Source organism: Nicotiana tabacum, chromosome 20, assembly GCF_000715075.1.
Source record: "Nicotiana tabacum cultivar K326 chromosome 20, ASM71507v2, whole genome shotgun sequence".
Classification (NCBI taxonomy): domain Eukaryota; kingdom Viridiplantae; phylum Streptophyta; class Magnoliopsida; order Solanales; family Solanaceae; genus Nicotiana; species Nicotiana tabacum.
The window spans coordinates 65494094-65510810 of record NC_134099.1 but is presented as its reverse complement, the minus strand read 5'-3'; the positions used below and the strand labels follow the sequence as shown (position 1 = coordinate 65510810).

Here is a 16717-nt window from a genome sequence, read left to right as displayed (position 1 = left end):
CCCTGAGGAGGATGTTTTGGCTGATCCGGCAGAGGCTACGAGGTTGTTGCAGGAGGCTCTCACTCGGACCGGTTCCCTCGGGTCTTCTTCCGATGTAGATGCTTCCTCTCGGAGTCCCCGACTAGAGAACAAGCAACCAAAAATGCAGCATTCTTCCTCGACCGGGGGTAAAAATAAGAAAGTGAAGAAAACCACGCCCGAGCCAACCACAACCGTTGTGGTTATTGACAATGGCGGGGAAGCTAGTGATAGAGATGCTTCCCTCCAAAAGAGACGATAATCTTCATCAACTAAACAAAATGCTCAATATGGAGAGCATAAAACCCCAACTGAGGGTGACAATTGGGAACAAATAGATTTGGTAGAGAATGTTGATTCTCCCTTTCCAGTCCCAGTTGTTGCTTCCGATCCTATGAGGCAAGATACTGGGCCTATTTTGCCTTCGATTCATGAGCAACCATCAAACAACATTGCCGCTGCGGGAGCTGCTTCTCAACCTACAACACCATTTGCTTCATCTCCCTCCACACCAGTTGTGCCTTCATCACTAGCAACGACTACATCTCCTCCACGAGACACAAATGCCCGAGAGGAGGATGTTACTCCTCCCTAGTGCCCTGACCACATGAATTTGGGGAATAACTATTCACCCTCCTTCCGCAGATCCCCAAGGGAGGAAGAGCATCTCTCTCTCTCTCTCTCTTTCTCTCTCTCTTTCTCTCTGTATAAAAGGAGTGCCACATGCTATCCAGGCCGGTGGAACTTGCCAACTATCTGAAGCTGATGGCTTCAGAAAAAGATAAGAAGAAAATACACTCTCTTTCGGGGGAGTGTATGTTGAATAACGCCAATGCACAATGTAGCAGCGGTATAGTACTTCTCTTGCACTGCTTGTTTCTATTCGTCTTGTTACAACAGGGTTTCTGACTCCAATCTTTGTTCTGCAGGATAGCTTCCTCATTTTCGAGGGCCTTCAAAGATTGATCCTTGACAAAGAAGGACTTATGTCCAAGCAGGATCAACTGTTGGCCAAGAGGAATCAACTCGCCACACTCCTTCCGGTACTAGAGACGAAGGCTGCTGAAGCGCCAGAGCTTGAGGCCCAATTGCAACAGAGTGATCAAGAGATGATGGTTCACAATCAAGAATCCACTCAGCTACATGCACAACTTTAGGACACAAAGGCTAGGTGGGCTGAATCTCAAGATGCTGCTCTTGTTGCTACTAAGTGCGAGTCTGCTTCATTGAACGAGCAAATAATTTGGAGGAGCTTTGAATTCCAAAGTTGAAGAGGTTGCTGTTGCCGAGGAGAAGTGGTCTCGGATGGAAGATAGGTATACGAAGATCATGGAACAAAATAAGTTTCACATAACCACAATCCATGATCTCGATCTTAGCTTCAGTGCCATGAGATCTGAGCGGGATAGATTTTTGACCGAGGTTGATAGGCTTAAAGCAAAACGTCAACACCAATAGGATTCCCTCATCATTAAAAAAACACATTCTATGTACCATATAAGGAGTAAAACCTTGGAAGAGGCCAAATGGGGTGTTATTGATATCAACAATGAGATCGCCAAGGCCGGAACACTGGAGTTAACTACTCAAGAACGCGTCTGGCTCAGACTGATACAATTGAATCTTCTAGTACTGGTTCCAAGTTCTCATAAATCGAGGAAGAACTTGAAGACCAAGATCCTGCGTGGCGGCAGATCCGCCGACTTCTCCTAGGGAAGTAGATGCCTCTCTTTCCCGAGTTTCGGTGGCGATGTAGTTTAGCTTTTTTGATTTATTTTCTTTTGTTCTGTTCCTTTATTTTTTTACTTATGCCGTTTGGCATGTTTGATAAATAAATAGGACCTTTTGTTTAAGCATTGCGCAAAGTTCATTCTTTTTTTGCGTCGAATTAAGTAAGGCTTCGGGTGTGTTTTCTTTCGATAGCCTTTGGTTCCGGGCATAAACTCTTCGGGAATTAACCCTTTACTATGGAGATTTCATAAGAGAGGTCCCTCTTATCATTATGATTCTCTTGAAGAGGATGTCTCCTGTTCATTTCGACACTAACATTTGAAGTTTTAAGTTAACTTTCAAATGATAAAAACAGTTCATCATTTGGACAAGAAACAAGATAAGAATAAAAGGACTTCATTTTAATTCCTTCTATCTTCAAAGTACATAAGAATTTGTTTGCTTAAAAAAGAAATTGCCAATACATGTGGCTAACTTGTACAACTTATTTCTACGGGGCTAGATGTGCAGTCCCCGGTACCGATGATACATTGTTGCTCCTAGGTCTCGCAGTCTAAGTTTTCATGGAAATTATGTTGTCATATTCTCGTAATATCCCCCCAGTGTTCGAATGAAAAGTATGTGAATTGGAACAATGGAAGTCTTGCTCCTCTGAGGAAAAATACTTGTGAACGGTTGAATAGCCTTTGGTCCGATGGCAAGTTTTATTTCCCAATAGGAATTTGCCATCGATCCAAAGACTATCAAACCATCCTGTAGTGTTTTGTTATTTCAATTCCTTATAATTTAAAAGTCTTAACTCTGGTGACGTTTCCTTCATAGTATGCTTTCTGTTGTTGTCTCGTTAAAAACCTTGCTAGAAAAAACCCAATTGTGATAAAAACTAGACGAAGGGAAAAAGAGTGCAGCACATACTTTCAGTATAAGCAGGATCCGTCAACAGTAATACCTTTTGAGGTGAGTCACGTTCTAGTTGCTTGGCAATTTGACTCCATCATGGTTCTCTAGTTCGTATGACCCTATCCTGGTGATAGCCGAAACCCGATAGGAGCCTTCCCATGTCGGACCTGGCTTTTCTACATTGAGCTCTCGGATGTTCCAAGTCACTTTCCTCAAAACCAAATCTCCCATTTTAAAGTAGCAGAGATTGGCCCTCCGGTTATAGTATCTTTCCATTCTTTGTTTCTAGGCCACCATCCTTATGTGCACCAAGTCCCTACATTCATCAAGAAGCTCCAATTTTACAAGCAATGCCTCATTATTTGCTTCTTCGTCTGCCCGGAAGTACCGCAAGGTCGGTTCTCCTACTTCCACAGGGATCAGAGCTTCTACACCGTATACGAGAGAATAAACTGTCTCTCCCATGCTCGACTTAGTCGTCATACGGTATGCCCACAACACTCTCGATAACTCTTCAAGCACTTGCCTTTGGCTACTTCCAACCTTTTTTTGAGGCTTTGAATAATCACCTTATTGGTTGATTCGACCTGCCCATTTGCGCTCGGATGGTATGATAAAGATGTGATACTTTTAATTTCCAAGTCTTCAAGATATTTTGTGACCTTGAAGCCTATGAACTATGGTCCGTTGTTGCAGGCAATCTCCTTCAGTATTTCGAACCGGCAAATAATGTTTTCCCACAAGAAATCGACCACTTCGCGCACACCAATTTTTTGGTAAGGAATTGATTCAACCTATTTATTGAAGTAATCAGTTAAAATTAAAAGAAATCTTACCTTTTCGGGACCCGATGGCAGCGGTCCAACTATATCCATCGCCCATTTCATGAATGGCCATGGGGACAGTACCGAATGCAAGAGTTTTTCCGGTTGGTGTACCAACTGTGCGTGGCGCTAACACTTGTTGCATTTCTGAACGAATGCCTTCGCATCTTGCTCCATCCGTGGCCAAAATTACCCGATCCTAACTAATTTTAGGACCAATGAATCTGCACTGGAATGATTCCTACAAATTCCTTCAAGAACCTCTCTCATGACGTACTCAGGCTCTGAGGCTCCTAAAAATCGGGCCAACAGACCTTGGAATGACCTTCTATATAACTGCCCCCCTCCCCCAGAAATTATACCAAGCTGCTTTGGCACGGAGTGCCCTTGATGCCTTCGATTCTTCAGGCAACTTGTCGTGCTAAAGGTAATCGATAAACTCATTCCTCTAGTCCTAGACTAGGTTGTTTGTATTTACTTCACTATATCCGTCCACATCCAATACCGAATGTATAAGCTGCACAACAGTACTAGAATCTGATCCCTTTATCTCCGTGGATGACCCTAAATTGGCCAATGCATCGGCTTTCACATTTTCTTCTCTTGGGATGTAGGTGATTGACCACTCCCTGAACCGTGTGAGTAAAGTTTGAACTTTAATCACTTACTGTTGCATGTCTTCCTCTTTTGTGTCAAAGATCCCATAAACTTGGTTTACCACCAACTATGAATCATATTTGAACTTTATGACCTCGGAGACCAGTCCCCAGGCCAATTTGAGTCCTGCAATCAATGCCTCATACTCGGCTTCATTGTTAGTTAAAGGAATCATTTTTTAGCCTGCCTCAAGGTCTCTCCTACGTGATTAAGACCACCCCGAGTCTGGACCCTTTCACTATATAAGCTCCGTCCATGAACAAGGTCCAAACTCATAATGTCATTTCTGACATCATCACCGCCTCTTTCGCAGCCAGAGGCAGTAACCCGGGACTAAAATCGGCTAGAAAGTCAGCTAAAACTTGTGACTTGATCGCTTTCTTATACTCAATATCAAATTCACTAATTTCAACTGCCTATTTGGCCAGCCGCCCTGACAACTCAGGTTTGTGAAGGATATTCCGCAGGGGAAAGGTTGCCACCACGACAATCGGGTGGCACTAAAATAAGGCTGAAGCTTTCGAGAAGCGACTACGAGGGATAAAGCCATTTTTTTGAGGTGCGGATAACGAGTTTCCGCTCCCGAAAAGATTTTGCTAACATAATAGACAGGATATTGCATACCTTCGTCCTCCTAGACTAGAATGGCACATATTGCTACCCCCGAGATCGTAAGTCTATCAGCAACTATTCACCTTAAACCGATTTTGATAGTAACGAAGGGCTTGATAGATAAAGTTTCAGGTCTTCTTATGGAGTCCATTCGAAATTGTTCTTCTTCATCAAAAGCGAGAAGAAATGATGACATTTTTTGAAGATTAAGAAATGAGCCTGCTTAGAGCGGCCAATCTTTCGGTTAACCTTTGGACTTATTTCACGCTTGTTAGCTGGTCTGGGATGTCCTTGATGGATTTGATCTTATCAGAATTTACCTCGATCCCTCTTTGTGACACCATGAAACCCAAGAATTTATCGGAGCTAACTCCGAACGCGCATTTTTCGGGGTTGAGCTTCATGTTGTGCTGCCTTAGGATATCGAAGATTTCTTAGAGGTGTTTTAAATAGTCACCTGCATTCAAAGACTTGACCAGCATATCATCTATGTATAATTCCATTGTTTTACCTATTTTTCGAACATCTTGTTCATAAGCCTCTGATAAGTGGCTCCTGCAATTTTAAGCCCGAAGGGCATCACATTATAATAATATGTGCCAAATTTCGTTATGAACGAAGTTTTTTCCTAATCCTCCATGTTCATATTAATTTGATTGTACTCAGAATAGGCATCAAAGAAACTCATTAACTCTATGTCAGTCATTTGATCGATGTTTGACAGTGGGAACGAGTCTTTCAGACATGCCTTATTCAAGTCCTTATAATCTATGCACATTCAAAATTTCTTATTCTTTTTTGGAACTACAATTACATTAGCTATCCAGTCGGGATACTTTACCTCCCGAATTGAACCAATATCAAGTAATCGAGTTACCTTTTCTTTGACAAACCTGTTTCTGACCTCGACTATTGGGCTCTTCTTCTACCTTACAAGTGGGATGCTTGGGTCCTAACTTAACTTGTGCATGGCTACCTCTAGTGGGATATCTGTCATATCAGTGTGCGACCATGCGAAATAGTCAATGTTAGCTTTAAGGAAATCAATAAATCCTGACCTGAGCTCAGGGTTGCATCCTGTCCCCAAGTGAAATTTTCTCTCCGGGAATTTTTTGAACAAAGCCACTTGTTCGAGTTCTTTTGTTGTGGACTTAGTCGTGTCTGTTTCTTTCGGTACCTGAAAATACCTGGTACCCGGTGAGATTCCGACGACTCATCCCCTTTGTCATCTTCGCTTGGTTTAGGAGTAGGCATCGATTCCTATAATTTCTATGTGTTGAGTTACTTCCCTTTACTGCTGGAAATCGATACCGTGTTCATTTCCCTTGCTGTCAGTTGATCTCCCCTTATTTGTTTGATTCCCTCTGGAGTTGGGAATTTCAGTAATTGGTGATATGTCGATGGCACATCTTTTATCTCATGTTACCATAGTCTGTCGAGAATTATGTTATAGACATGTCACTATCCATTGAATGAGGTGGTCTTTGTGACCCCTTCGACATTCTTGGGTAGCAAGATCTCCCCCCGGGTTGTCAAGCTCGCTAAATTGAACCCGATGAGGAGCTTTGTTGCCGGAATGATGCTTCTTGTAAGTTTGGCTTGTTCTAGCACATTCCATTGAATGATGTTGGCAGAACTTCCTAGGTCAACCAAAACACATTTAATTTTGAAATCTAGAATGTTAAGAGAAATTACGAGGGCATCGTTGTGCGGAAGAAGAAGTCCATCAACGTCTTCTTCCATGAAGGTGATGTCATCTTCGGCGACTTCTCGAAGTCTCTTGCTATGAGTCACTGATACCTTTGTCTTCTTGGCTACTGTGAAAGTTACACCATTGATCTCGTTCCCCTCGAAAATCATGTTAATAGTTAGTCGACGAGAGTCTTCCCCTATTTTCGATGGTTCTGCGCTGTCTCGACTGTGACCGTAATTGTTCTTGGCCCGATCACTTAAGAATTCCCTGAGATGGCCATTCTTCAACAACATTGCCACCTCCTCGCGCAGATGCCAGCAGTCCCCAGTTTGGTAGCCATGAGTCCCGTGATATTCGCACCATAAATTAGGATCCCTTTGGCTGGGATCGAATCTCATCGGCCTCAGGAACCGTGCTTCCTTGATGTTTCTCATTGCCGATACCAGCTCCATTAAGCTAACATTGAAATTATACTCTGAAAGTCTAGTATAAGTGGAATTCCGGGAACTCGATACCTCTTTGTCATGCAACGACCTGTTATTTCGGCAGCCAAGGATCATAATACTAATCTTTAGTATGGTTTAAAGACATGTTATGCTGTTATTAGTTAATCTGGGATTAGTTATCATAGTATTATTTCTTATTGACTATTTAGTATGTTGAATTAATTATGGAATTATCAATTTTACTGCTTATCCTGAGATTACTATTCCACCATCTGACAAGTACTAATAAATTATTTCGATACTATATTTAATTTTGGGATAACTTATTCCAAAATTAGTAACTAAACAAGGAACAAGGTACTAAATTTTTAACCAGCATTATTTTTGCTTAATCATGGTACCGAACTACCCCTAAAAGATATTTTAACCAAAAAAGATTCGCCATAATGTCACTTACCTCGTAAATTGCACGTCGATGTGTGTGTGTCCATTTTCTCTATTTTCTCTCGCACGTTTCACGTTGACGTTCCAAGGTGTAATCAGTCCCCTAGCGGTCTTGGACTGTGTTTTTGAATCCCCCAAGTCAGTCTTTCTTTTCGTGGTTTTGATCTGCGGTCTGCTTTCTGCTATTCAATGTCGGTGAGTACCTTAACCATTTATTCGCTGCTGTTTTTTCCTTATATAGTTCTTTTTATGTTTGTAAATCACCTTTTTTTCCTACATTTGTGACCGTCTGTTCTATTTGATCCAATCAAGTGTGTTTTGTTTTTTTAATTGTGTTTGAGCGAGAGGTCATTCGCTGTGTGCTGCACTAGATTTCCCTTTTTTCTTTTTGGCTGTTTGTTGAGTTAACCTTCAATCTTTTCCTGGTTGTTTTCTCTCTCTGCTGTGTGATACCCTAACACATGGGTTTTAGCTACTGCCTAACAGTACTGTTGAACAACTAATATTAGTTGTTGCTTCCAAATATTGGTCTCTACGATGATCTGCGAATGACCTCCCAAGATCTCTATTCTAATGCACACGAGTTTTTCGGTTGGTTCTGGGGTTGGGCCACTAGCACGACCCTCACAAATCAACAAAGTCAACATATGTCCGTGATGGACCGGATGAACTAGTGCCCTTTCGACATTCAAGTTAGTAATGTTCATTATTAGATAATCAAGGCAGGTAAGATAAAAATACTGCTCAAAATAGAAACAAAAGTCTTGCACTAATGTATTCAAGGGCTGTCCCCGGCCCTCTTTCCCCTTTTTGGTCATGGAGGAGTTCGGAGTTCCCCTTTTATACTTGTTCGAGGCTATAGAATGGCTGCTCCGGGTTGATCACTTGGTCACTCTTCCACAGCTGTACGTAGGAAGTTATCTCTTTTCCAAAAGAAACAAGTATGGGATTACTCATTCTTTCTGCTTGTCATAGGCTGCCAACTGTAGTTGATGAAAGTGTGAGACATGGAGGGTGATTTTGCTCCACCTAGATGGTGTGCATGCAGAGGGAGTTTCAGTGTACTAGGAGACCGACCATGCACTCTGCTTTTGCTTATGTTCCTCCATCCTGAAAGGTTGAACTAGATGCTTGTTCCTAAGCCTCGACTTCTTTGTATGTTCAGTCTCTGACCTTTTCGGGAAAAGAAAATCTTTGACCTACATGTCCATATACCAACAAGTAGCCAGCTCCTCTTCGCGTTGGCAACAGACCAGTCGCGTTCGCGATGCACCATCTCCCAGAAGTGAAGGCCAATAGCCTTCCAGCCGTGGCTTCGCGTTCGCGAAGAGGAACCAGTTCCTCCATCGCGTTTGCGGGGCCCTCCTCGCATTCGCGAAGAGCAATATCTCAGACTCCTATCCAGCCTTCTTCGCGATCGCGGGACAACCTTCGCCATCACGAAGCACACCAACACACCAGCAATTTCAGCCAACTTCAACTTTGCTCTGGGTGGTCCGAAACTCACCCGAGCCACCCGGGCTCCCCTCCAAATGTACCAATAAGTCCATAAACATACTACAGACCTACTCGAAGTCTCGTAACACTTAAAATAACATCGGAACCAAGAATCCCACCTCAAAATCAAATTAATCAACTTCTAAACTTCAAACTCATTTCAACCAATTCCGAATGCGATGAACGATACTTAGACAACTCGGAATGGTGCCAAATTTTGCGCACAAGTCAAAAATCACAATACGAACCTATTCCAAGGCTTGGAATCCCAAACAGACATTGATAGCACTAAAGTCTACTTCAAATCAAATTTAGAAAACTCTAAAACTTTCAAGACGCCAACATTCAACAATAAGCGCCGAAACGCTCCTGGTCCACCTGAAACTCGATCCAAGCATGCGCGCAAGTCCAAAATCATCGTACGAACCTATTGAGACCTTCAAATCTAGTAGCGAAGTTAGGAATTTTCCCAAGGGTATTCAAATTTGAAATAAGTGAAAAAATTTCCGACAAAGGGTGTTCAATATGTGTTATATACCTTTAAAACATAATATTTTACCTATATACATAGTGTAATTTTCTGATAAAGGGTGGTCAGTTGACCACCCTTATGAACATGTGACTTCGTCACTGTTCAAATCCCGATTCCGAGATCGTTTACTTAAAGTGTTGACTCAAGTCAAACTTGGTCACCATAGGCCACTATTATGAAACTAAGTGTTCCGAATTTAACCCGAACCCTTCCAAAGCCAAACCAACCATCCCCGCTAGTCATAAACAGTAAAAGCACATACGATAAGTCTTAAATAGGGGAACGATGCTCTAGAAAGTAAAAGGACATGGCGTGCCGTTACATTTGCGCATCTTCAATTCCTGATGCTCTAGCCACATCGCCCCAAGTTAAGTTATCATCTCCCTCAAACACCAATTCATCCTCTGCTTCAAAACTTACCCCCATTTCTCCAACCAACCACTCATTACTATGATCACTATAATCCAATGAGATTGGATCGATGATATTCCGCAAGTCAAAGTGAGTACTTAGAGCACAATTATACTTGACATACACTAGATCATGCAATCTTTTATGCTCTAATCTATTCCTCTTCTTGCTATGGATCTGCACATGAATTATTTTACTTACTGTTAGTAACATTGTAAGTTTGTATTAATTAACCAAATAAATTAAAATAAGGAATAGTTATATGTAGCCCACATGTTCAAACACACTCTAATTACGCTCGCAACCAGTTGAACCAACGGTTAAGCTCAAGATTCTAATTGCTAATTTTGGAGATGAGGGGCTGAATTTCCATATAGATTCCACCATTTAGCTGAAAAAGATATAAGTAACTTAGTGTAAGTAAATATTGTACGTGAAGCCTTGAATGGTTATTTGTAATTGAATTTTCATGTACCTGGAGACCTCGTTGCTCTTGATCTTTTTGCCATTGGAAGTCCAAATTGCCCCTAAGCTCTTGTATATAACGGTAATTCAGATACATTCGTATCTTGAATTTCAATACACGGAACCAATTTCTGAATACAAGCATATAGTCCATTTATTCTCTTTACAATTCTCAATGGCTGGATCTTGATAGAATACTCTGGATTCAAATAATGTCCGCCTGCATGTAATGGTCAAGTGGCATTCCCATCTTTGATCAATGATCTCAAAAATATCTTTGTACTTTCTAGACTTCTCCTCAAATGATTTTGTGATGGCTTCTTTAGCTCTAAGAGGTCCCATTATCTTCAATATGTTAACAACTTGATTCCAAAATGCAGGCATTAATATAGTATGAGTTGTAACTTTTCCCTGTGGTTTTCTTGGCCATTTACTATTTACCCATGTAATCATGGTTTGCAAATTTAGTCTTTTGATTATGTAGCCTTTGCAAAGTTAGAAAACTCGTGGCAAATCGAGTAATTCCGTATTTCACCAATTTTTTTCTCTTTGTGAAGTCTCTCATCATATTAATGACTCATGTATGACCATAGATGATATCAACAACTGCAATTGCTTTTTTGAGAGTTATACTTCTCTTAATGACTGGAAGCTTGCTTATGTCTTCTACAATAAGATCTATACAATGAGTTGCACAAGGCATCCAGTATATGTGTTTTCTCTTTGTTGTAGGAGTTGGCCTAAAATAAAAAGAGAATACTTAATTATATTATATAGTAACATATATGAGAAATCAGAACTTGAGTATTCTTAAAGTAAATACTTACCAACCAATATAAAGTTGCTGCCAATATCACTACAACTTAAACTACATTTTGCTTCAACACGCTCCACATATCTATCAAGTAGCTCACATTGTTTCTCTCTAGTTTTGTTAAATGAAGATGCATCAATGAACTCCATAAACATTGTACTACATGGAGAATTCACCAAAAAGTTTATTAATGTTCTTTGCTTCCTATCTGTCCATCCATCTGCCATAATGGAACATCCATGCTTTACCCATTCTTCTCTATGTCTATTTAAAAGTTCATTAGTCAACTCTACCTCCTTATTTAGTAATGGAACCCTTAATTCATGTTAACTTGGAAGCTTCAAATTTGGTCCATACCTTTCAATAGCATCAATAGCCTCCTTAAAGCTTTTCAGATGAGCAACATTGAATGGTATGCCAGCATCGTAAAAGAAATGAGCAACTTTTTGGATAGTCATTGCTCTTGCTTTTTTGTCATATGAATCTTTGATACATGTCTGCCTAAGTTGCCCTTGACCTTGCAAATATACACCCATAGGGCCTTTTCCTTTACCCTTAGCTAATTTCTTACTAAGTCCACCAGGAAGGGTTCCCCCCTTCCCCCCACCTTTTCTTTTAGGAATGATTTCATCCTCTTCATAAACATCTTAATAATCAGACTCATCATGTTTAAGATACTCTATAGCAGAAATATCTTTCCTTAATTTTTTTTCTCTCCATGGAAGCTTTCAATTCTTCCCGAGCTTCCGGAGGACATCAGGTACACTTTGTTGTATTTTTGAAATTTCCAACTAGATGTTGTTTTGCCCGATTTATACCGTAGTTGTTTACCCGCAAAAATTACTAGTAACTCTCGTGGTATTATTGGGATCATTCAAGTGATTATATTTCCAATTGGGATCCTTTCGATTACCACGGGATAAATCCTCTGCCATTTTGTTTCTAATATAAATCAAAGATATAAAGTTAAGTTAATTGTCATAGCATAATCAGCTTTGGAAATATGCTAATTATATTTTCTAAATAAACAGTAAGCACTTGTTTCAATCTATAATTCTGTAAATTATAATCTATAATTGTACTTTGTACTTTGTACTTTGTTTTTTTTTAAAAAAAATATGTATGTTGCCTTAATCTAAGGTGAAAAGTGAAATTTGGTTTATGTTCTTCGATATTTGAGGTTGCTTTCACGTGTTAGTCCTATTTTATATAATGGTTGGTTGATTTGACACATTAAAATGTTAATTTAACATTTAAATACATTACTAATACAATTTAAAGTAATAGTAGCAAAATTAGTTTCATACAGAAAATATCATACAAAGTTTAAAATTTGGAAAACTAGATGAATTTGAATTGTTAAAACTTGTGAAAGTCATATAGAAATTTTATTAGTGCATGAAATGATACATTTAGGACATCGTAGAGTGAAAAAAGTGTCATATAAGCTGGTTCATGATCTAAAGAGCACACTGCTAGCATTTCAAGTATTCTCGGGTTTCAGGATAAATCAGAAGAAGTGTCAAATTATTCCTATTGGATAATATCTAACATTTGACAAATGATTTTTTTGTATGTCTGGATCCTTTATGGCGGCTTAATTGAGACTACATCTGGGTGCAATGCGTAAGAACTTTGTTGCATGAAGTTGAGTGATTAACAGAGTCGAAAAGAGGTTATCAGGGTGGTGAATGATTTTTGTTGGAAGCCGGAATGAGATTGATTAAGAGCACCGTGTCTAGGAATAAGACCTATCAAAGTTTGAGGATACTAAATAGAGATTTTCTGTGGAACTCGAGATGGCAAGGTGTAAAAGTCACTATGTTGTCAATTGGGATAAGTCACTTCTCCTTTGATGATGAGAGACTTAGGGACAAGAGTTTGAGGGGATGTTCAGCAGAGTTCTATAAGGAATGTGAATTGGAAGTTTGGAGTAGTAGATCAAGTGCTGTGGAGAACGATCTAGTTCCACAAATATGGAGTTTAAATGGGGTAGGATGACCAAACAAATAGCCTAGCTGTACGGTATAGCACTATGGAGGAGCATAATGAATGCTTAGGATGATTTCTATAGGAATGTCCCATTTGTACAGAGACTACCCTGAGTTTTTGGGAACAAAGATGGTCAATTGATGTTCATTTCCATTATTTTTATCATCAGCAGTGGCTCAGATATACAAGGAACAAGGAGAAATTTTGGATCTAAATTATAGAAGAAAAATGTAGGACTTGGAAATGAAGGATCGTAAGATATTGCTCGGGCTGTTATGTTAAGCTTGAAATCTCATTCATAGGCAGATATGGATGGATATGGGAAGGGTGGAAGGATGGCATTTTCACGGTGAGGTCATATTATTTTTGAACTTGAAAAATTATAACATATTGCTGAAAGGGAAACTCATCATTTGGATCCTGAAAAAAACTTCCTTCTTCACCTTTACAACGGCATGGGGAGCCATCTTACCAGCGATGAACTTGAGGGGAGAAAAAGGAAAATCTACATAGTTAGTGCTTCATGTGTAAGTAATGAGGAGCAGATGTCATTGTCCTCGTTGCAGATGGATTATGCTTCCGGGATGAAAATTCAGATGGAAAGGCATATAAAGAGAGCATGAGAAGCATCTCCGCTAGTGTTAATGTGGACAACATGGAAAGAGAGAAACATGGTAGCATTTGATGGAGTAAAAAACTGTATTATACAGATTAGTGCAATATTTTCTTTTGATCACCTTTGATATCCTTGCTGGCTTGGCTTTTACGTAAAAGAATTTATTTCATTTTTTTAGATTATACATTCTTGAATACACACTGTTTGCCGGTGGTTTAACAGATCTCATGGGAAATGCCAAGTTTGCTACATCACGTCTATGCTTAATAATTTTTTTAGATTATACTTGTATACACTCTGTTCTTATATCACTCTTGCACTCATTTAGACAATTGGACTATTCTAATCTTGCCCCAACATAGACAAGGCACAGGAAAGGTGTCGTTAAGGAATCAAGGTTTGTGAATCAACTTGATTCAGTTGCTTCTATGAAGGAGTTTTATGAAATTTCACACTAATATAATGATAATAGTGTATCCATTCTGTAAATAGTTTATACGTGATATTGTACTCTAACTTCCATTTTATCAATAAGTGAAAATTCCAGCTTATATGAGATTTTACGCAAAAGACAAAAAGAAGGAGATAGAAGAAAGAAGTCGCTTTGTCTTGTGTTCTCAAGTCATGCTAATCCTTTTAATTGTTTGTCGTGACAGGTTACAACTGTGAGAGTCAGCAATGTTTCTTTTGGTGCTTCACAACAAGACATCAAGGAGTTCTTTTCATTTTCTGGGGATATAGAGTTTGTTGAGATGAGAAGGTAAGTGTTTGTTGTAGCAAGTGTTTTCTTCTTTTTTGGATTTGTTTTGAGCACTAAGCTTATTTTATTTAGATTTAGTTTGATCTTCGGATAATAAAGAAATAAGAAGAAAGAAATCTGCATATGAGAATTTAAAAGCAGCCATTGTAATGGTAACTGATCGATGATTAATATTATTGCCTCATTCAAGTTACTTTTATATTCTTTCTCTAGTGAGGACGAGCTGTCTCAAGTTGCTTATGTCATGTTCAAGGATCCTCAGGGTGCAGAGACTGCAGTTCTTCTTTCAGTATGTTTACTTTCATCGGCCTTTTCGCAGCTGTAAATCTTTATCATATTGTTAATAAATTTCTTCCAAGTATAACTTTATTTGATTATGCAATCCCTCTTTTTATTTTTATTATTTTTTTAGTTTTTTTCTCCCTATATTTTATCCCCTTATTTAGTCCGCCAGGGTTGTTAAAAGGAGTCGGGATAACTTTGTTATTAAAGTTCAAATTACTCTATGTTTCCTGGATGCTGTTATTCCTGGTTTGTCTAGAAATGGGAAGGAAAGAGAACAGTTGTATATATGAGCACACAAGTTTAAATTGTCTCCTTTTCTTTGTTCCATCTGAAGTCTTATGGTAGTGATAGGATGAAGTTGCTGAATTTGAACACAGTTTAATTGTTGTTTGTTTATACATATTAGTTTAATAAGCTTATTTGGGATTTCTAGGGAGCTACAATTGTTGGCCAGTCCATCACAGTAGCCCTTGATCCTGAGTACCAGCTTCCGCCTACTGCTTCAGTGCTACCTACAGTATGTATATTTCAATACTTACGGCATTGTTTCTTGTTTTATCCATCACATGGTTGTCCATAGCAGGTTTGTACCTTTTTTATTTCTGCAGGCAACTGAAATAAAAAATGTAGCTGGAGCTGGATCTGCTATTCAAAAGGCAGAAGATGTTGTGAGCAGCATGTTAGCAATGGGCTTTATCTTGGGCAAGGATGCAGTTAACAAGGCCAAAGCATTCGACGACAAACACCAGTTCACGTCGACTGCCTCAGCCAAAGTTGCTTCTTTAGACCAAAAAATTGGCCTTAGCGAGAAAATCACTACAGGAGCAACCGTTGTGAATGAAAAAGTGAAAGAAATTGACCAGAAGTTCCAGGTTTCTGAAAAGACAAAATCAGCAATTGCAGCTGCTGAGCAGACAGTTAACAATGCTGGAACTGTCATCATGAAGAACAGATATGTTTTGACTGGAACATCATGGGTAACTGGTGCTTTCAATCGGGTCACCAAGGCTGCAGCTGAAGTTGGCCAGAAGACGAAGGAAAGATTGGCGGAAGACCCTGCAGGCAATTCAGCTGATGCTCAAGTACACGTCTCCTCAGAATCTCCAAAAGCTGCACCAAACGAGGAACCTACCAGGGCCCTTTCGCCTAAGGGCTTAATCTTTTAGCTTGCCTAAAAATATTTCTTAATAACTGGTGCACAATTTCACTTGTTTGATTTGAAGTTTAGCCTGTTATTATGTATGGTTAGGTGCGCTAGTTATACAAGGACATTGTTTAATCTGGGAATTGGAACCTTGAATATTCTTGCTGGGCCATCCGAGTCCATGTCAAAAGTTGAATCTTGTTACCGTCCCTCCACTTGGGAGAAAATTGTTAGAATTTGGCTTTTGGGAGTAGCCAGCCGCCTGAAATTGTGATGCAACAATTCTACGGACAAACGCATTAGTTGATTAGACTGGCCATTTCTGAGTCTGTAGACGGGGATAAGTAAAGGATAGTTGCAGCTAGGGGTGGCAAAATAGTTAAATGAAAACAGTTAACCATCCATATTATCCATTAAAAATGGGTTGGATAATGAACTTTTTAAAAACGGGTCAAATATGGATAAAGAATCATAGTATCCATTTAAAAAATGGATACCTAATGGATTTAACTTTTACATATGTAAAGCCTCAAATTGAGGGTTTTTCAAGTTTGGGAGACTAGGAACTCTCCCAAAAATAATCATATTCAAGAAATCATAGATTATATAGTTACCCATATTATTCGCCGGTTAACCGCTTTTTTATCCATATTAAATATGGGCCGGATCGGATAATTTATCCGTTTTTTAATTACCCGTTTTGATCCGTCCCATATTCGACCCGACCCGCCCGTTTGCCACCCCTAGTTACACAACCTATGATGATCAGTATGAATTACACTTTGGAGGGGATACATCTGTTTGATCTTCCCAAAATATTTCAATTTCATAATGAATACTCCCTCCGCTCCAAAAAATTTTGATACCTTTTACTAT

General features: G+C 39.5%; 2 protein-coding genes across 3 annotated transcripts; one reads left to right on the top strand and one right to left on the bottom strand.

Moving 5' to 3' along the window:
* Positions 1-6203: 6203 nt before the first annotated feature.
* LOC107804203 (uncharacterized) lies at positions 6204-6887 on the bottom strand. Its single transcript, XM_016628045.2, has one exon. The coding sequence runs from the start codon at positions 6885-6887 to the stop codon at positions 6204-6206; it is 684 nt and encodes a 227-aa protein (XP_016483531.2).
* A 477-nt stretch (positions 6888-7364) lies between these two features.
* LOC107804205 (binding partner of ACD11 1) lies at positions 7365-15984 on the top strand. Of its 2 annotated transcripts, none has more exons than XM_016628054.2 (5): positions 7365-7520; positions 14309-14412; positions 14626-14701; positions 15131-15214; positions 15306-15984. In XM_016628054.2, the coding sequence occupies exons 1-5, from the start codon at positions 7515-7517 to the stop codon at positions 15861-15863; spliced, it is 828 nt and encodes a 275-aa protein (XP_016483540.1). In that variant the 5' UTR covers positions 7365-7514; the 3' UTR covers positions 15864-15984. The 2 variants fall into 2 exon arrangements, with proteins under 2 accessions (XP_016483540.1, XP_016483539.1); XM_016628053.2 differs by lacking the exon at positions 7365-7520 and adding an exon at positions 7601-11804.
* The last annotated feature ends 733 nt before the right edge of the window (positions 15985-16717 follow it).